The sequence below is a fragment of the Nycticebus coucang genome, chromosome 18 (assembly GCF_027406575.1).
Source record: "Nycticebus coucang isolate mNycCou1 chromosome 18, mNycCou1.pri, whole genome shotgun sequence".
NCBI classification, from domain to species: Eukaryota; Metazoa; Chordata; class Mammalia; order Primates; family Lorisidae; genus Nycticebus; species Nycticebus coucang.
Window position 1 is genome coordinate 53,278,289 of NC_069797.1, and position 22,681 is coordinate 53,300,969.

At 35.0% G+C, this 22,681-nt stretch overlaps 1 protein-coding gene across 2 annotated transcripts in view; it reads left to right on the forward strand.

The window, feature by feature from the left end:
- SKAP1 (src kinase associated phosphoprotein 1) overlaps nt 1-22,681 on the forward strand; it is a 312,394-nt gene that overhangs the window by 88,173 nt on the left and 201,540 nt on the right. For both annotated transcript variants that reach the window (XM_053570461.1, XM_053570462.1), the window contains exon 4: nt 3,468-3,569. In XM_053570461.1, coding sequence (XP_053426436.1) covers nt 3,468-3,569 — 102 coding nt within the window. The remainder of the gene's footprint in view (nt 1-3,467; nt 3,570-22,681) is intronic.

A 22,681-nucleotide genomic window follows, 5' to 3' on the forward strand; every position in this document is an offset into this window, starting at 1 on the left:
GTTTGCCATGAGTTAAAATAGTTACAGGGGAACATCATCATGGTTCATTTTTCCCCCTCTTGTATTTGGAATTGAACTAGTAAATGAAAGTTTTTTGCAGTTTAATTCACTTCTCCATAAAGTTTATGGAGCAGCAACAGCTGGTTGAATCCGTGGCAGAAAAAGCCAACTTCTAGTGGCCAAGCTATTGTTTCAGAATTAAGGGCGAAAACTCATTAACTGTTAATGAAAACACAGGGAATAAAAACAAAGAGCACAGAAACCCTAGCATATAATTACCTTACACCTGACACAAAGCTGCTTTATCTTTCTGCTCCAACCCTCAGAAATTTCCAACTTATCACTCTGTAGAGCGTGAATGAAATTGAGTTTGACTCTCAGAAAAGAACGATAGAGAAATCATCCCGCTTATGGGCCCCTCAGCACAATACTCAGTGGACAACCTGCCATTGAATATAGTAAGGAGTGTATCTAGTGCCCAATTCTTATGACACGTAGGCTAGAGGAGCCAATTACCTGCTAATAGCAGGTGAACCCTTGATATAGTTCCCCTAGATCTTGTTTAGAAATACAAAGAGAAAGGACTGAAAGCAGTAGCTGTGATTAATGGAGATATGGTGTGTTAGAATATATATCTGTATAGAAATATATTGATTCTGAGTGAGTTGCAGTGGGAAAGTATGTCTCCAGTGGCCGGGGGTCTTGCTTGTGAGAAAGCCACTCTAAGCAGATGGAGTTCCTAGCCCTAATTATAGAGCTGCTGAGTGGAAATGTCTGTCACTATAGTTTGTGATCATTTATGTCCAATCCCACTGGACTAGAGTTGTAGCCACTTAGAACCGTGATTGTCAGAGCTATAGACAAACCCAGAGAACATGTGCAGATATGTTTTAGGGGAAAAACGATGTTCTAAACTTAAACAATCCAAAATGACCACAGTAATTGCCTCTCTTCTATAAAACTTTTCACCCATGCATCTTGAGTAGCTGTAATCATTTTAATTACATGGGAGTGTCTATTTGTATAGTGTTATAGGCTTGTTTCTGTATATGCCCAAGGGAGTTGAACCACTTGATATGACACTAAAAACACTTATAACAATGTCTCCATCATCAGGAACTAATTGTGCTTGGATGCAAAGCATATTTCTAAATGTTCCTTCACCACCAACACTTGTAGTACTGGCCTACATTCTGTCTGCACACGCTGAGTTGCCTACCTCTGTCTTGTTGCCTACTTTACAGAGGAATGGGCTTGTATCGGACACAGGGGTGGCTGTTAAAAGTTCACTTTGCGTAACCACACTCAGAAACCACAGGAATCACATGGAAATGACTTTTTCGTCTGAAGTTAGTAAATCAAGGGCCAAATCCAGACAGGTGTTTTGGGTAAGACTTTAAAAATTGAAGCTGTAAATACAATATGATATCCTGGATTGTATCCGGGAACAGAAAAAGGACATTAATGACCAAAAAAACTTGTGAAATCCAAAGAAAGTCTGTAGTCCGGTTAATGGCAACATACCGCTATTAATTTCTTGGTTTTGGCAGCTGTACTTCATTTATGTAAGACGTTGACATTGGGAGACCGTGGATAAAGGGTACATAGGAACTCTGTATTACCTTTGCAACACTTATAAAATCTGAAACCATTCTAAAATTAAAAGTTTATTAAAAAACCACAACAAAACAAAAACCCTTCCAGATCTGTGTATATATATTTTAAAAGCTTAGAATATTAGAATGCATAGGACTAGGTTCTTTTCCTTCAGCGTTAGATTTGTCAAATTTCTGAAACTAGCAGAAAATTTTGAGTTCAAACAATAGTTATAAATAATATTCAGTATATCCTACAAATGTTGAATTTTGCTTGGCAATTCAAACTACTTTTTAAAAACATCTTTCTAAGGATTTTTATTTGGTTCAAAATAAACATTCTTTTTAACTTTGCAGCTCCCTTTTCAGATTACCAGCCAGATAGTCCATTTAGATTGTGTTGATAATATAATTTCGGTGGATTTGCAGTGTTATAAAATTTGAGCAGTTAGTATAGTATTTGCGAATTTTTCTGATTATTATGGAAATTACCACAGTGATGCTTTAGGCATAGCTATAAACTTTGTATCCTGAGCAGTAAAGTAATAAAGGAGGGCATTCCTGCTGGCTTTAGCTGATGAATGTTGGGTAAGGTTTTAAATTTTTTTTACTTTTTTTTTCTACAATAAACTCTACAGTTTATTCTAAAGCCCTATATTTGCAGGTGCTCGAACATCAGCTACTATTGAGCATTTGAAGATTCTAGATGTGATTACATAATTTATGGAAAGAGAAGGCAACAGCCATTCTCTTTTTATCATTTTACGTCCTCCCTATCTTTCTAGTTTAATTGTAGGAAATAAACCTTTAAAGTGAGGCAATACAGATTCTATGTAGGTTGTTTGGTTTCACTGCTCCCCAGTTGAAATCCAGGGCCAAAACTCTGCAGTGTTTACTGAGATTAGCACTGGTGATTTCCTTTGGAAATTAGTATTTGAGATAATATTAAATTCAATTGAAAATCCCCTTTTCATGTTTATAAAATGAACTAAACAGCTGTTGGTGTCCTTTTATCAGCAGACTGTACCTCTGTTTGGGGGATTTTAAGGAAAGCCATTTGCAATGCAGAGCCTTTTCTTCCGGTTTCTGAATGAGCTAACATCTTCCGTCTGAACCTTTTAAAGTATCATAATAGCACTGGCCACTTCTACAAAATACAATCCAATGTATGTTGAAAATACCCAAAAGGGATTAGCATTGTTTTTAATTGCATAATTCAGTATTGTGTATGCATTACCTTTTATCAAAGCCATTTTACAGAACAAATATTACCTTCTTAGAGCTTTTAGAATGCCTAAGTGGTTGGTTGCATAGGCTGTAAACTAGAATTACAAAGAGAACTTTGTTAAGGTTGCAGAACAAACAGGAATAGAATCCAGCAAAGTCTACATTCTCTCTATTTTTACTTCTCTTACTTTTCAGAGAAGGAAAGAATATCGGCCTTACTACATAATATTACGTGTAGAGGGTTAAACTTTGTGTCATTCTTTCTATTTCATTTGGAAGTATGAAAAGAAAGAGGCATTCAGAGTAAAGGTATAATTATTGGCAACCTAGTGTATATTAATACAAATATATGTAGCTAAGTTTTCATTTTAAATGTGATGGAGAAGCTTCCCTCAGGTGGCACCAGGTATTCCTTCTGTAAGCTAACAATTCCTAAGTTCTAGTGAATAACTTGAGTCGAAAATTTTCCATCCAGGTAAGTTGGTTCTTGAACTTATTTACCTGTTTCTCCTATGTTAATAGTGACCATGTTTATCATCAAGTGAAAGGTACATCTTTTTTTGGTGACTACCAGAAGAGATATATAAATACTTTTATAGAGATGTCCAAAGGATGACCTTATTTTCTTTCCTTTTTGTCCCTCAGGGGGAGATTTTGGACAGGACAGCTTTGATGATAATCACAGTGGAGCTCTTGGCCTGTCCCTCACATCTGATGCACGCCTTTTGTCAGATTATCAAGAAGAGGGTGAGTGTCATCTTTCTAGCTTTTGGGTGACTACCATACTTCATACCTTTTGTCCTGGCTTCTTTGCTTTTTGTTATTTTGTATTAGCATCCTTTAGTGGAGTTTCTGTATTGGTAATCACTATTTTGCAAAGAACAGCTATTTGTTTCATTGTGGTGCTGATCCTCTTGGGTAATTCAATACTTCTGAAGTTAATGTATTTAGGGAAACTCTAATTCCATATTGGAACAGGAAGACATCATTATTGATCTTTTTATAAAAACTGTAGCTCAAAAGCTAAGAGGACATTTTAAGATATTTCGGGGCTCCATTTTTACTGTTCTTTCGATTTTCTTAGCTTCACTGAATTGCGTGAGATTTGGAGCTTTCATTTAATGATTATCAGATTATTAATTTATTGTGGATCTTTTGAGACCCCTGAGCTCATCACATTATAAATAAGACATCATTTCACCTGTGAGTCTCACATACCTCTGACCAGATTGGTATTGTTGAAGAAGGAAAAGCCTTAAGAACTACAAAGCATTTCTTCCTGGAGCATCAAATTTACTTGAATGTTTGGGAATGAGAGGAGTTAAATAATTCAACAGTTATAAACATTACTTTTATATCTAAAATTCAGTGGTATATAACAGAGTGGAATGCAAAATATACATGTGTTTTTGAGGTAAGATATACAAATATAAAGACTTTGGTCTGGTAACTGCCAGTTTCTGGCTCAGATTTCCCAAGTGTGGAGGATCGCTGTGCCTCGTCTGGCACTTGGCCACTTGAACAGACGGTTTCATCATCACGGATGTACACGGTTTTCTTATCAGAGTCTCTTTCATGCCTTTCCAGTGAGGTTAAAAAGGTAGAAATGCTACTACACTCGACATTAAATTGGAACTATCTTATTCATTTAAAGATTGGGAATAAAGTTGGTAAACATGTCTTATTTCTGTTTGTGATACTTCCATTTCTTTAAATTCCAAGAGCTCATAAACACCATTTCCCCTCTCTTTTTATTTGTGCATTAATTGTTTCATTTAGCCCTTTTGACAGTTCATATTTTCTCCCTTTCATTAAGTCGATAATAACCTCCACATAAGAACTATGGATCGGATCACACAGAAATATTTTCTTTTTCCTGAGATTTGTATACTAGCACAATTAGCTCAGTACATTTTAAAAGAGGCCTTGTAATGTTGGATCTGCATATTGGTTCAGTAAAAACATCGTTTGGGTTGAAAGCTTAATACTTACATTGGTAGCTGATTAATAATTGTAGAAAATTAATAGTGTGAAACATGAAGAAATCAACCTTTCATTTGTTTTTGATTAATCTAACGCTTGACAGAATTAGAACAATAGTGCCTCATTAATCTTTAGGTCACTTATTTGGTATTTTCAACTTTCCCAAATACAACTGAGAACACAGTAAGTAAGCCAGAAAGACCTCTAAGTGAAAATAGATGTTACTGAGCCCTAAGTTAACATTTATGTGCCTTATTCTTAGAAGAGCTCCTGAAGTTTTCACTGAGGAATCAATCCTCTTCTTACAAATTTCTAACCAATCAAGTATATTGGTTTCTCAGACCACAGTAATACTTCAAACTAGAAAAAGAGGTGCTTAGGTAAGAAACAGGAAGACAATAAAAGCTTTACATAGAAAATAAAATATGAAAGTAAAATTTATATGAGGTTTCAAAAAAACTTGCAGTCTGGGACCATATTGTATTATAGAAAAAAAAGGTGCAAACTCTCTCCTCTTCCTTAAATAAATGAAGGTAGCCTGTGTTGAGCAATTATTATGTGTCTTACATCATCTCTGTTCTAAGCACTTTGCATACATTATCACTTAATCCTCAAAACAGCCCTAAGAGGTAGATATTACAAAGATCCTCATTTTATAGACAAAGAACCTGAGACTCAGGGAAATTAACTTGTCTAAGATCACACAGCTAGTAAGTAGTAGGGCCAGGATTTACACCTGCCTAGTCTGGTCCTAAAACCTCTGCTCTTAACCATTCAACCGTCCTTACCACTGTCGCTATCTGAGCTACTCAAAGAGGTGGATTCAGGTTCATGTTCCAGACATTTTGGCCAAAACCGTACAGATACACATATGTTTTTAAATATTTTCATTAAAGAGTTAAAGTTTTAAAGCATTATGTTGAAAGAAGTAACCCTAATATCTGGAAAACTCCAAAGTGGAAAACTTTGTTCCCTAACTATTCCCTATAAAAGAGGAGTTAATTAGGTTAATAATATTAAATTCTCACTTAATAGATTTTCATTTTTAGTTCTGTGCTTAAAAATTAAAAAAATTTGTAAAATGACATAATCAATGATAGAGGTAGAAATAGACCTGTTTATGTGTTCAAAACTTGATTGTAGGACGACGTGATAAAATTTAAATAGGAGTTTCTGCAAAGTATTAGATCTAGCCCAGTGCTGGAGTACCTTATGCAGAACAGGCACAATAAAAATGTATTTCCTTCCCCTGAAAATTAAAGATATATACATTTCCTGCAAAATTAAAGAGATAGCTATAAAGGTGTTAAGATTTTGAGTAAACTTTATATCCTTTTAATTGGATTTTGCCGTTATAGAGAATAGTAACACTTGATACGCTACTTATTATTTTAACAAATACTTATTTAAAGATTCCAAGATCATACCAAGGTGCTGTGTTAACCTGCAAGTAAAAAATGCAGTGAAAAAGCAGACTTGGTCCCTGCCCTCATCAAGTTTGCCATCTCATAGGGGAAACACACTATTAATAACTAAACAATGGCACAGGCCACATACACTGAAGCTGGCAAGTTTGAACCCAGCCCAGGCCTGCTACAACAACAATGACGACAACAACAACAACAACAAAGTAGCCAGGCGTTGTGGTGGGTGCCTGTAGTCCCAGCTATTTGGGAAGCTGAGGCAAGGGAATTGCTTCAGCCAAGAGTTTGAGGTTGCTGTGATCTGTGACACCATAGCACTCTACCCAAGGGCGACAGCTTGAGACTCTGTCTCTAAATAAATACATAAACAAACAAATATAAAATTGGTGTCTTCATTTGCTGGTGAGACAGCTAAGGCCATTCTTGAGGAAGTAAAGATATTCTCTTTTTATCTTTATTATAGTGAGAGTTATTTTAGGCTCTTGGAACTTTATCTTTATTAGAAAATGTTAAAAATAGTTCTCTTTTTTGTCTTCCACCCCCAGCCAGAGCAATGTCCTAGACTTACAATTATCAAAGGACACAGGGTCTAACCCATCCATCCATAACTTTAGTGGTGAGAAGCAATAACCATGGTGCGTGTCGTGTTTGGGTCATGCCTTTGTGAAAACTACAAAGAGATCCAGAAGAATATAGAAAGCTGGCCAGGTGAACCACAAAAAATGAAAACCAAGGTTACAGGCTAACCCATGCATAAAAATGAGGGCATGTTGCTACCTAATCACAATTCCTTCTCCTTTTTCTTTGCAAATGCCAACAATTCAAAGACAGGCTGTATTCTTTGGCGATACACCCACAAGAGCATAGCCCCGCCATCAGGAGTGAAAACTTGCTAACAAGTAATAGCATTTAGATTTCTAAACTAAAAAGCATAGTTTCTACCATATGGAAGGGAAAACATCAAGTAGGAAACATTGACTGCACCAAAGCCAGACAACTGGGAAGCTCAGTATCTGATTGCTTTCAGTGTCAAAAATATACAATGGATTTTAATGTGTCTGTAGCATAAAATGAATTAGTATAAAAATGAATTCCTATGTATCTACATCATTTTTAAAGGTAGGTTGGGGAAAGTGATTATTCTATAAATAGGGTTTAGTGACTCCTGGAAGAATGAGAAAAAATAAAATTGTTTTAGAAGAAACCTAAAATCTGTAATAATGTATTTATTATGTATTATTACATTTGAATTAAAGAAAAAGGATGAATGGGTATATTGGAAAGATAAATCTAGAAAGAAGTGACAATGTTTTTAGAGCTTATTTTTCATGAGGATGTTGAAAGTTAGAAAAGGTTCTTACTCTATAGCAAAATAAGAAGTAGAATTGGGAAAGTAAAAACCTGTAACTATTACTGGAAAAGAGTAATAATGAATAACTGAAGAAACTGTTGTTGTTTTATATATAATATACTTGTTGATTTAAAAGAAATTTCAAACCTAATAAAGTAACAATAAGGGCCCTTTTCAACTCCATGCCTTTTATGAAAGGTATATTCAAAAATAAATAAAGTATTCTGGAAATAAAGAGAATCCATATTTTTACAATGTTATTTTTAGTACTTTTTGGACATTACTTACTTTCATTTTAGTTCTGAAATTTTGCATTTAAGATTATATGTAATACTAAATTAGCTTTTATTGATCATTGTGGGTTTTATATTATGGTAATGGGGAGAAGACGTGAATGTATTTTAAACAAAACAATGCTAGTATTGGGCGGCGCTTGTGGCTCAAAGGAGTAGGGTGCCAGCCCCATATATCAGAGGTAGTGGGTTCAAACCCGGTCCCAGCCAAAAAAACTGCAAAAAAAAAAAAGAGAGAAAAAGAAAAAAATGCTGGTATTATAAAATTAAAATGAAGGTTTAGTTAATCAATTATGTTCTTCTGGTTTAAGAGTTCAAGTTTGTCTTAAATTTCATTGTGCTAAAGTTATAATCATGGAATCCGGGAGTTGGAAGGGATGATGAAAGTCATCTAGTAACAAGAACCATTTATTGAGTGATTACTATGCTGTACTAAGTGCTTTTTATGGGTTATCTCATTTAATTCTCAAACCGGGACAGAGAGGAAGATGTTATCCCATTTTACAGGTAAAGAAATGAGGCTTAGGAAATTAATTGACCTGGCTAAGAATGACATGTCTAATTCATGTGAGAAATTGGCATTCTCATAGATTTCCAAGCTGTTGCTTTTCAAAGAGCTCTGCTGAGCTGGATGTTTGTCCTCTACAGACATCCACTCTTTCGAGATTTACACATCATTCTCCTTATTGCTTTTTTCCCCTGAACGTGTTGATTTTTAATATAAATGTATTCAGAACTGAAAATTGTCCTCTAAATGTTGCTTTAAATACATCCTACAAGATTTGACATATACTTCTCTAATATTCATAATTTCATTCTAAGTGTTTTGTAATTTCCTTTATGATATTCTTTTTAACCTATGTGTCATTTAGAAGGGTTTTTTTGTGTGTTTTAGTTCTAGTTTTTATTTTGGTTAGTTTTGTGATAGTTCCCCAGAATTTTCAAACCTAATTTTTAAATTATTCACTTCTGATTTTATTACATGATAATCTAGAAACACAGTCTGTATCATTTTGATTCTTTGGACTTTGCGGAGATTTCCTGTGTGGCCTAGTAATTATAGTTTATGCTTATGTGTTATGTGTGCTTTTGAAGCATTTATTGAATACTCTTTCACTGTTTTTATTTTTGTAAATAGCATTCTTTAAATCTTTTATATCCTAGACTTTCTTTTATCTGCTGAAAGGATTGTGTGTTAAAATTTTCAACTATAGCTATAGATTATCAATTTTTTCCATGTTTTGCTTTACATTTTCAGGGTCATATTAGTAGGTACTTTTAAAGAGCTCTAATTGTCTAAAAAGTTTCCTCTTCGTGAGCTCAAATCCTATCCCTGGAACTTCCACTTATTAAGCTAGATTTACCATCTAAATCTATGAGAGCACCCCTGATAGACTTTATACTCAATGAGTATAAAAAATCTTCACAAGCCAGAGGTGTCTATTGTTGTGAGTTGTGGGTAAGGCCTGATTTTAGTGTATAAATTATGTTGTTTCACAGAGTAAATAAACTGTACTTCTTACAATGTTTACTAGGGTATGTGAATTAATGATGCAGGGATTAGAGGTAAATGACCTCATTGATCAGGATAAATCTTAGGTGAAATCCTGCTGACAACTTGGGAGGAAAATGTGCATATTTTAGGGCTGCTTTACTTGGAATGTTAGAAACCTATTGCAGGTTCAGTCACTGGCACCTGGTACCAACAATACCTCATGCTCTAGTATCACCGGTACCCTAGTAGACTGAAAGAATTAATGGTTTAAAAACAGCAAGCAGAGCCATTTGCGTCTTTCTCACCAATGGGGTCAGCCTGTTACTTTCTTCACGTGTTATGTTTTTTTAAATTATCTAAACCATGAAAATATATTTAGAATTTTTAGTTCCTTTTTATTCTATGATATGAAGATAATGAAAATGACTCGATACAATCTCTTTCTTTATGTCAGTCTGTAAATAAACATACATGCATACATATATACACATTCAAATAAGCATTTATCTCACTTTCTTTTTATTCTTCAGACAATTGCTTTCATCTTTGCTGTTAGCTGGAAGGTATATTTTTCTTTAGTGAAGGCACATTATTCCTGTCAACATTAATGGAAGTTATGTATGTGTGTTTAGAGGCACACACTGTGGAAGAACATAAAACTTGTTTCCGTGTCTGTATGTTGAGGGCCAAAAAACAAATTCCGCAGTAAAACACGTACTTTCATGAGTATGGCCGATTTCTGAGCAAGTTTGTGTTGGCTTCAGGTAAGTCCATTAGATTTCAGATCGTTGGGAGAAATTAAGGAGTCAGTGTTGAGTTAGCGGTGATAAGGGTAAGTAAACTGTCGCTCAGAATTGCAGTGGCCTCCTTCATGAAGATAAATGTCTTATTAGATGTAAGACATCATGTCGTTTATATAGTCCCGTATAAATCACAGATGAAGATGACAAACCGGGTTTCCAAGTTGACAGTAATTTATATAACTTAAACAAATGATTACCAAGGATTACACATATTTTGTGAAGAATTAAAAAACAATAACAATTATCTGTCTATGAACGACCTGTTTTTCATTTTTTAGCCCAGCTGCTGATGCATGTTTAAACTCCAAACTTCCGCCCAGTGCCCAGTAACACACGCTGTCATGTGTTGAAAGCTGGATATCTTCCATAATGTTTCTTTCACTGAAACAAACTCCCTGGAAATTTAACTGATGTTTCTACATAAAATCGTGGAATTTTAAGAGATAGAAGAAGCTGGGCAATCGCCTAATCTTGTCTCTGTTTTACTGAAGAGGAAACTAAATTTTGAAGACACTAAGTATCTTGGTGCTGTGAATAGCAAGTGACAGAGCCAGTACCACACCCAAGACTGCCACTCTGAGAGGGGCTTCTCCTGGTTTACACCTCATACACCCCCTCACCTGCGTGGTCTCAGTGGGTTTTCCATCCAGTCTCCTATAGCTCTGCAGAAACTTTGATCCTGGCTCTTACATGATTTCTTGAAAATTTCAGTCAAGTTCTTTAGACAAGTGTGTCTCTTTAGTCTACAGGTGTTCTCATTCTTCCCCTAGGATCAGTGGTTCTCAACCTTCCTAATGCCACAGCCCTTTAATACAGTTCCTGTGGGTCGTGACCCACAAGTTGAGAATCGCTGCCCTAGGATGATTTGGATATTTTATTAGGAAGTTCAGAAGACTTCTTAAATGCTAATGATCATGAGTAACCTACAATAAGTGCCTGAATAGATTTGACATAGAACTAATTATCTTTTTGGCCTTTTAGTCCATGTTATAGGTTTTGCTTTTTACTTAATTAATTTATTTATTTTGAGACAGAGTCTCACTATATCACCCTCGGTAGAGTGCTGTGGCATCACAGCTCACAGCAACCTCAAACTCTTGGGCTTAAGCAAATCTCTCACCTCAGCCTCCCAAGTAGCTGGGACTACAGATACCCACCACAACACCAGGCTATTTTGTTGTTGTTGTTGTTGTTATTGTCCTAGCAGCCGGGGCCAGGTTTAAACCCACCAGTCGCTGTGTATGTGGCTGGTACTGTAACCCCTGTGCTATGGGTGCTGAGCCCATGATATAGATTTTAATACTCTGCTAACAAAGAGTTATTTATTCAGTTCCTATATTGGATGCCCTTATTCAATCACAAGTTTGGATGCTGTGTAGAAGATACAAAAGAGGAATAAGATGTGATTCCTTTCCTTAATGAACAAATACTCTAGCTGAAGAGAGAAGATTTGAGGACATAATTGACTGGGGACAGAGTTTGCAGAAAAGACCAATCGGTGAGACTTGCAGTAGTTTGGAAGAAAGTTAAAATAATATTTGACCTGGATTCTGGCCAAAGTGTTTTTAGAAATCATTTCCAGAGTGGTAGTAAGAGCAAAAGTCCATTCTTTAAAAGGTCAAACATTGATTGAGTTTCCACTATAATTGGTTAGTGAAATAACAGAGGCCATTTTAAAGTGCAAATAGTTGATTTTTAAATGAGTGACTTGGCAGATAAGATTAAGCTCACTCAAAAGGCCTCAAGCATTCTTTGTTTCTCTCCCAATTGTAAACTGGTCAACAAAGTATAGAGTAATGTGAAGGTTCTAGTATATGATTATTGAAGATGTTAGTAGGGTCATTTCAGTGGTAGTGAAATGAAGTGCAGTGTTCTGGTTGCTAAAGTAACATGTATCTAACTGATATATAAGTCAATCAGAAGTGGGGAGGGGCTATTTATCTTTGCATGCTATTGATTATAAAATATTATACACTATGTTTAATTCTCTTGTTCTTGGGATCTTTAAATGCATTATAGTTAAACATAGCATCTGTCTGTAGATGAACAGTGAATCAACCCAAAGTTGGCTACCTTGCCGAGGGCAAGCATATCTAGAGTTCTAGAGCTCTGGATTCTCAGGTATGATTTTAACCACCACACTGTCACCACACAAAGTCACTGGCCATTTTTACCTCAAAGTCTGATATTTATTTAAATTTTAAATAATTTTGTTTAAGCATAAAATAACTCTTTTGGGCCCAGTATATATACATATGCAGTATATGTACCCAAATACATATATTGAGCTTTTCAAGCTTTGATAATCTTTGTCTACTGGCCTAGGTTCTTTTGGCTTAAGATAGAACTCTGACTGTTCAAGTAAAAGAGAAATGCTAATAACACGATTGTTAATAATGCTAAAGTACTTGTTAGTCTAGACTATTCTGGCCTAATAAGGAAAGATAAGATTGTTAAATTCACAAAGCATATTATGTTTCTGCTCTGAATTTTCTTTCTGACTTTGAGTGACAGCCTTTTTTATGTTGGGCCCTAAGTAGCCTAAACTCAGATACACTAATCTAGAAGAAAAGGGAGATAATACAGAATGGGTTCTCTGGCTTGTTAAGTATTGGAATTTATAGAATTGTTTCTTCATGGAAATTTTCACTTATAGCAGCCTTTATCCAATTTCCAGACCCATTTTTATAAATTGTTAGTGTATAATTGATAAGACAGTTTATTTTCACAGAATACTCTGAAAGGTAGACATCGTTGTTGTCATGGCTAATTTTATAATTATATTCTTTCATAATAATGCCTTGGATTTTATTTTAATCAACAAACCATAAGGTTAACTGGGATCATGAGCTCTTCTTTCTAAGGATCATTATCATCAAGGAAAGACATTTATGAACGCCAAGAACATAGTTGGACCTAGAGATTGTCTGAGCTTACAGGAAAAAAAAATCACTTGAGTTATCTAATCTAGCCCTTCTAATGAATTCACATCATTCTTACTAATATCTTATTTAATTAATTATCAAATATAGCAATTATGCTGTGGCTCCTTCCTTTGCTGGACATCTTTCCCGCCCAGCTATTATTACTAATTCATTCTTCACGTCTAACCTAAACTTTTCCTTCCTTAGTTTCAGGCCATTGCTCTTTTCTATACCATCTTCTGAGACTGAATAATTCCCCTAATTCATTTATATTGTTACCTTTAGAAGGTATTAAAGACTGAACATTTATCCCTAGAGTCTTCACTTTTCCAAACTACATAAATTTCAGTTCTCTTAATCCTTACCTCACTCTGCCCCTGTCATACTTTCCAATCCCTGAATATTTTATCACACTCCTTGGTATTTTCCATTCCAATGGGATCACCTAACCAAGAGAGCTGCCTTTTGGGGAGGGGAGTGCTCAAGAGTAAAATATCATATGAAGTGCTGGAAGATGCCTACGTGTTTATTTGATGCTGGCGTTTGGTGATCATCTGGTGGGCACACCAGTGTAGTGCTTGATTTGGCATATGTTGGGATATATGTGTATTTTAATGCTTTAATGTATTATGGCCTGTTGTAATTGAATGTCTATAAAGTAGCAGTTAAGAGGGTTTTATAGACCTTGGAAGAGATCAGAATTCTCTAGCTCCCTCTTGTGGTAAAAGGAGATACTACTTTTGGGTTTTTCTGGATTTGGTTTTGTTTTGTTTTAATGAAGAGGAAGGCTAAGATATCTAAGTTCTCACCATGTGTGCAGAGGAAATTAATTCAAGAATTAAAAATTATATATATTGTGCATACACACTCTCATATCTGAGATATTGATGTTCTTTTATTTTATGAATGCCTTAAAACCTCAGAAATAATGCTTTTATACAGCCGTCATTTCAGTATATTCTTATTATTACAAAAGTTAGGGGAGGACACAAAAATAAAGCCATAATATTGAGGGTTTTATATTCCTAAATAGATAAGTAATATGGGTGTGTTGGATATGAATTTTAAACAAATTTTTACAGGTCCTTTTTTATTTGCCAATTATAAATGGATGTGGTCAACATTTCTAACAAATATAATCAGATCTCCGGTATCTCCTACAACATATTAATTTTACCAATTTCCAGTTTATTGTTATAGTATTCCTTCTATGATAGACACATTTAATATATTAATAAAGTTCTAGTAAGTGGGAAATTGGGGAGAAGGGGAGATTGAACTGGTGTACAAATGAATTCATGTGTATTGCCTGTGGAATAAATTTTTACAAGAAGCAAAAAATTTTATTTGTTTTATAGGAGTCCACTAAAAGTAACCCTTTTTCCTTGAAATAGTTGATCTATAGACAAGGACCAATTTACTATTAATACACCTTACATGGCAATCCAGGAAGTGAAGAGACCAAAATTAGAGACTATCCCTAAATTTTGTTTTGTTTTGTTTTCTTTAGGCTGGTCAGAACCTTGAGTAATGGTTATAGTAGATTACCTTAATGCTCAAATCACATTCTAATAAAAATATTGGGTCCCATTTAGTCATTCTGGGAACTCTAGAAATAAATTTTAGATCATGGTGTTTAATATTAAACATTGGTTTTTTTTCCAAAGAAGGAATATTGAATATTACATTAATTGAGGAATTGCATGAGAAGAAGGGAATAGACAGAATAATAAAATGGAAAGGAGCCGGTCACAGGTGAAAGAATGAGAATATACAATGATCAAATATTAACTAGGGAACTGGTAATTTTGACTAATTTTTCTTTTTCTCCCCCCATTTGAAGAGATAATTCTTTAATAGGGAAATAAATTCAGTTTTATTAAACTTTGTGCTTCTTCCTTCAGGTATCTGAATAAAATTTTAATCTCAGCTATTTATTAACTTTAAGTTTAGACATTTCTATGAGCACCTAAAGATAAAATTTAACCAACCTAAAGATAAAACCTCTTACTAACAAAACGTTTATGGTTCTTCATAGGAATAATCTAATTTTTATATTTTTAAAAAACAAAAATTTGACATATTTTAGGGATTTAACTCTACTCAAGTTAAACAATCTTATTCTCTTCAATTTCTTGATCTATGTCAGATTGCTTAGACACCTGCTGAGATTGATTTTTTTTGTGTAAAACTATACTTTTTATGAAACAGACTAAATTGTGAGTTTTCATAAAAACTGAGGAACATTCTTATCTGAATAGAGAAGCAGAAAATAGCCTTTAGTTACACCTGTGCTGTTTAACTACCATGTATATTTTAATTGGTTTGATTACCAAAAAAGTTGTGATAGTTATTGGATATACTTTCTTTGACTTTAAATTACTTATCTGTATTTTCAAAAGCTCTCTGACACGTAGCTTTCTTCCTTAGAGATCTATTTTTACATGGCTATTGGGAGAAGATTCATTCTAGAATATCTATTTTTTTAATAAAGTTTATTAAGTAGCTTAAGGTTTTTGTATTTTTTCTGTTAGTATTAAAATTAGGGAAATTATAATGACCAGTTATTTTTGTAACTATAGTTGATAGTAGTATAACATACAAATTATTTACAAAAGTTGGCCTTTTATAGCTATTAAGAGATGTCCAGGTTTATTGGAATATCAGTGTAGTTGGCAAAGTATAGGATAGAAGAGATTTTCCTAGGAAACTACATCCAAGTGCTTGTTAAGTATCTTATAAATAATTATCATTTTTTTATCATATCACTGAAGCTGAAAGTAAGAAAGTTTACTTTTACCTTCTTTGCTTTCTTGCTTTGTATATGCCAGTGTTTCATTTGTAAAGCAAACATCTTTACATCCCTGAACTTCTCCAAGAATTTTCCTTAGAGAATACCAGGAAAATGCAAGGAGCTCCTAAGAATACCAGGAAAATTCAAGGAGTTCTTCATGTGGAATCTTTTGCCTATTTACTTCCTCAAGAACAAAAATTTTTATTTGAAGTTGATAGTTTTAGTATTTTAAGTGTTTTCCTCCTGATTTAGATTCACTAAAATTCCCTCTTAGTTTGGGATGAGTTACACTAAAAGAGCCAAATAGGAAAAAGAAATGCTGCTTTTGTATGTGTGTCATGGGTAAGTTTCAAATTGTAATATAACTTCCTAACTCTAAATATATTAATTTCTTTAGATATGCTTCATTAACTATTAAGAGGCAGTATATATAGCTTGTCTTACCAGCAGAAAAAAAAACATTTTTCAACTATATGAAAAAATCCCAGTTTTGTCTAATTGAGAGAAAAAGCTACATGAAATAGGTACAAGAAAAAGAAAAAGAGACTTTGCCTATCAGATGTAAAGAAATGTAGAACAAACATTAACAAAGTTGATATTAATTCTAGTTGCATTAGGAAGGCAAAGCTATTCCACAAATCTAACAAAAACAACTGACTAACGTGCCTGACTTTTGAAGGCACGTTAATTATAAGTTCTTAGAGTTTCACATTTTATACCTAATGCGAAGCTTTTGTCAGCATTTTTGCTTCCTTCCTACATTCTTACATTTTGTTGTTTCTTTTTGTTTGTTTTTAAGAAGTTAGTTAAGGAAATCGCTTCTCGGCCTTTTGGCTAAGATCAAGTGTAGAAGTTAGTTAAGGAAAATAGCTGAAATTGCCAAGTGGTGACTTAGTAAATTCTGGCAGTTGGGTAAGTAATGGCGATCCATTTTATAGTTCACTTATGATTGTTACAGTGTGTCGTATACTGTACATTGAAATTATGCCTGTTAGAATACATTATTCCCTATAGAATAAATACTACAGAGGTCCTGGTCTAGCAAAGCAGAAGCCACGACCTAGGTGAAAAGTTTCAGAACTTCAAGTTTACTTTTGCTATATAGAATAGGCAAAAATTGAGTTCTGTCTGATTTTAGTTATAATGTTCTTTAAACTCTTACCCAAGTTATCACTTGTAATAATCTAGCATATTATGGTTTCAGTCTAAGTGATATAAGAGCATGCTGGGTATGATTTTCAATATATTGCAAAGGTACAAAATTAAGAAAAGATTTCGATGAAATTTTTTGCACACTCTGCTAAATGAATTATTGGAATTCCAATAAAGAATTTTTAAAAAAACTAAAAAGCAGTGTGGGTTTTATTTTTCCCTCAATCCTTTCAGCTCTCATAAATGTCTCCATGAAAGCTATATCTGCAGAGTTAGAAAAGAATATATCCTATAATATTTACTCGATCAGGAAGATTTGTAAAACGTAGCATCCTGATGTGAGATATTGACTGAGGTGGGCTGGCAGTTTTACTGGCCTGGCAAATGCAGCAGGTTTGCAGTAAATCCATGTGGTAAAAAAATCCCCAAGAAGTTTTTGATTAAGAAACTTTTACTATCCTTTTAAAATGAAAAATGCTGGTCATTTTTTAAATGATAAAAGCAGATATTTTATGTTATTGTCTGAAGCGCAGTTTCTGAAATATATTTTAATAAGTTTGTTATATGAAAGTTTCTGGATTTCTAAGATGGTAACTTAAATTATCAGTTCATAGTCTAGCATTTCCAGGGAGCATGTAAAAATAAATGATAAAAGTAAGCCTATTCAGCAAAAATGAGAATAAAATTTTATATCTTAAATTAGAAAACTTGCATTCAGAGATGAGTGAGTATTGTATCATTATTCTTTTATAAATGTTATCAGTGATTTAAAGCTGTAACAATAAACCATGTTGAATTGTAAAATTAAAGAAAATATATTTTTAAATAAGAACTTTAAAATTTTACTTTTTAAAAAATAAGCTAAAATCAAGGTAGTTTTAAAAAATGGTCTTCAGGTTACATTTTTCCTTAGAGTAAGTAAGAGCAATGATTAATTTAGAAAATAATGTGAAGAGATGATGTTAAGTGGTAGAAAAATTGTATTGGGAAGATAAGTTGAGAAAAAATATTTTATATAAGAAGGTCACAATTAAAGTTTATAATTTATTGAGAATTAAAGTTTGAAGATGGACCTACTCCTTCAGAAAGCCACATGTTCAGTGAATATATTATCTCCTTCCTTAGATGTTTTATTAACTAGCTTATTAGTAAAAAGGCCATATATAGCCTTTCTTCCTAAATTTTGCATGAAAGCTAGTATTTAACCCAACTAGATTTTTTTCAAGTCCTATATGATTATCTTGAAACTTTTTTGATATAATGAGATAAGAGCAGAGGTTAAAAGAAATCTATATTTCAAATTAATTTCAGGTTGCTCTTAAAGAACAGCTATGCGTCTATATCCTCTGCCAAATTAAATTATTATTTTTTTAAATCCACACCACCACAGTAACAAAAACTGCTCCTTAACTCACTGGGATCCTGTGTTCTACTCCATAATTTCAGGGGAAGCAGCAGCTAAAACAATCGGCATCATTCTTCACCTAGATAATGCTTTCTCTGCAGCTAATAGCTCCTTGTTCATCAAGGAAACGAATGTGCGTGGAGGTGACATGCTCTTCACCCACTGCTCTTTGTTTTAGGGTCCTTCAGACTGATTATATCAGCCTCAGCACTGACAAATATCCCCCCAAACTTTAACCCTATGTTAAATTGAGTTATGAGGTTTTAAGGTTGCACTCCTCTGTCTGAAGGTTGATTGTCTCAGAGAGATAAAGGAATCGTGCTAAACGATAACAGAATCCTTGCCATGGGATAATCCTGGCTATTGAATTCATAGCTCTCTTTATTTGGTTACTTGGTCCCTCTTTGTGCTTTTGCTTTTTCCTGGGGAATGACTGGTTGCTAAATTCACCGCTCTCCACCCACTCACCTGAAGATATTTTAGAAGGACCTACAGCATTCTAGTGGTTGATGGAACAAGCAACTCAAGCAAATGGAGCAGCTCCTTGAAAAGTGCTGTCGTTTGGGGTGTGCCATCTTCCCTGTAGAAGATGGTTCTTATTTGCCCTCTCCTGGCAGCATGAATGTGAAGAAAGGTTTGAGGTTGCAAAATGCTTCACTTCTCCTTCTCCTTCCCCCAGCCCTCCAATGCCTCATGTATAAGTTTAATCTCTGGTAGTTTATTTGGTTTTGGTTTTTCTTTCTCTTTTTTGAGTTGTGCCTATTGGATTATGCTTTGATGGCAGAAATTTCAGACTTGCTGTCCAGGCAGAATTTTAAGCTGTAGCCTTTATTGGTGACAGTTCTTTATGCCAATCTTTGCAGTTCCAAAGATTGCCACTCCATATTTGCCTTTATGGTAGAAAAAACTACCGAGTAATGGTAAATTAAAGCCTGTCTGATAAATTGTGAATACTTGATTTTTTTCTTGTATCAAATAAATTTAAGATAACTATTACCAGTGGAATTGATAACACCATAGAGAAAAACTTTAGTTACCTGCATCCTAGGAATACCAGGGAAAGCCCTATTTAGGGAGAAGTGTTTAAAGAAATGCATAAACACCATCCTACAAAAGATTTATTAGCCTGACCTTCATTACCAACAACAGCAATCACTTACTTAGTACACAACTATGCTGAATTCATGGCACTCTGTAAGGTGAATTAATAGTACCTGGTTCTTATAATAAATTTATTGAATGCTTACCATGTGCCAGACACAGTATTTTACACATATTACCTCTAATCATCATTACTAGTGTGCAATGTAGGTATTATTATTCCCTTATCACAGATGAAGAAACTGAGCATCAGAGAGATTAACTTGCCTAAGGTCCTCAGCCAACAAAGTGGCAGAGGTAGGATTTGAACAAGTCTCTGTAGTACAAAAAAGCATAATCTTTCCAGTATGCCATACTGACTCACAGAAAAGGAAGTAACATTTGTTATTACTTCTCTAGATACTTGTGGACACAGCTGAAAGGAGCACAGTGGGACTGTGGTGTTACTTGAAAAAGCAATAATGGTCAATAATGGCTGCCGTAAATTGAACACCCACTCTAGCAGGTACTAGACATTTATACAATTTCTTATAGATGCTTTTTTTTCAATATTCAAAAGCTAAAGGGCGTCTAATTGCAAAACGCATATCTCTTCCACTATCCCACATTGTCTCCATGAATGTGAGAAGAGGAAGAGGAAAGGGGCTCTAGCACTCTGCTGTCCTGTAGAAATTTCCATGGTGATGGCAATGGTCTACAACATGTGCATTGCCTGATATAGTAGCCGCTACCTTTTGTTAACTATTGAGCACTGGAAATGTGACTGGTGAGAATGAGAAACTAAATTTCTTAAAATTTAATTTTTTAGTTAATTTGAACAACCACATGTATCTAGTGGCTGCCATATAAAAGAGTGCAGCTCTAGAAAAATACCTCTGTAGTGAGACAGTCAAGAGTACCTGGAAATAGTGTTTCAGAAACTGCTTGACAGATAGGATGGAAGTGTGGCGGGTAAGAGAGGGTAGAAAGGAAGCCTCAGGCCTAGGCTGTGGCTGAGGAAGAGGTCAGAGGTACGAGGTAGGTACATAGGCAGAAGGGCCCTCAAATAAATTTGTGCCAGAAGCCCAGAGAAAACAGGATGTGGAGTGGAAGAAAGGAAGTGACCTGGCAAAGTGCTTTGAAGAAGAGCATTAGAATCCATAGTTAATGGATTTGCACAGGTTGAAAGGTAAATAAAAATCAGCATTTTTTTTCAGTATTCACCTGCTATAAATCATTACTTGACATTTTGATGAGTGGCTTTGGGGTAAGTTGTTTAAATGGTACTGAGATGCTTGTGTAGGTTAGAAGCGTACAAGGCTCTCATCCTATAGAACTCCTGAGTCGTAGGGCTGTACGTTTCTGGGAGAAGGGGGAGGAGGTGTATGTCATTTATTCCTTCAAGCGTATTCATTAAGTCATGTAGATCATCTCCTTGTTTCAAGTCAATGCCTTATCTAATCTTTCTCAAGAGATAGATTTTCCAACACATTAAAATATTTTTTCATTATAAAAGTATTTAAGCCCCCTGCTAATGAGTGATGCTGTCACTAATTTGTACACTTTATAGTACTTTACAGTTTAAACATCTTGTTTGAATGCATCACCCCATTTAACCCTCACAGCAGTCTCCTGAGGTGAGTAATATCCTTGTTTCATAGGTGAGGAGACTGAGCATGTGATTCATCTGGGGTCACACATTTCACATGTAGCAGAGCTGGAACCCTCACAAAAACCAGACAGTTGCAGGGTATGGGATCTCTGATCACCCTCTTGCCTTGATTGTTTCTTAGCATTCAGCTCCCTCTTTAGTTTTAAGTATAAATATCATAGTAAGCTGTAATACTTCCATGTGTGAGTATCCATTTTTCAGTAAGAAACCGAGGCACAAAAAGAATCAAAGTTGAGTTGTCATGCCTCAGGGTCCACCTGCCAAGTTGCAGGAAAAACAGGACAGAAGAACGTGCTAAATTGCCCTGAGAGTATGCAATTAGCAAATGCGAATGGTGGGAAACTACCGGTCCAACATCCTGGGTACTTTCAATGGATAAATTATAAGGAAAAGAAGGGGATGAGGGCACAAGTAGATTAAAAGAGATTTTTAAAACTTAACAAAATTTCTGACATGGACAAGATTTTTTTAAAAAAAGAAAAGGGTACTGGTATTTTTACTTTATAAGATGTCACTAAGAAAGTTTACGTTTTTTCTTGTTTCTTTTTTTTTTAATAAACCATTGCTTGTTGCAAAAAAAAAAAAAGAGAGAGAGAGAAATTAAGGTGCAGAGGTTTTGGAACTCCCATCTGAAAACCACGGTTTATTTTCTGCTTTGTCACTTAGTCTCTTGAGCTTCATCCTTTCTGTACTGATTTTGACAGCAAGAACGTTCCATTAGCTTAATATTTAGTGATCACTTTGGAAAATGCATATTGAAACATTGTAAAAAAGAAATAGTGGTGGTTGCTCTTTAGTGTGTTGACCTGATGGTTCCTTCTGAATGACCATTGCCCATTCAGTTTTCTTATCACGCACCTTGTGATCATCACTTAAAATGGTTCTTTAGAAGAAAAGCATTTTGGACTGGAAGCCTTTGTAATTAATTCCTGGTATTCTATAAATCTTGATAATTCTCAAATTCAAAGTTCTGTGGTCATAAAAACAGGGAATAATCTAGAAAAACCTGTGGGGATAAATTATTAGGTATGGGGCGGCGCCTGTGGCTCAGTCGGTAGGGCGCCGGCTCCATATACCAAGGGTGGCGGGTTCAAACCCGGCCCCGGCCAAACTGCAACTAAAAAAATAGCTGGGCGTTGTGGCGGGCGCCTGTAGTCCCAGCTACTCGGGAGGCTGAGGCAAGAGAATCGCTTAAGCCCAGGAGTTGGAGGTTGCTGTGAGCTGTGTGAGGCCACGGCACTCTACCGAGGGCCATAAAGTGAGACTCTGTCTCTACAAAAAAAAAAAAATTATTAGGTATGTATTAATGTACTGCTCTGAATTCTTATCTACAATCAACCAAAGAATGAAAATAAATGTTAAAAAAAGATTTTAAACATAAAAGGAATGCACTTGCATGGGCAGCGCCTGTGGCTCAAAGGAGTAGGGCACTGGCCCCATCTGTCGGAGGTGGTGGGTTCAAACCCAGCCCCGGCCAGAAACT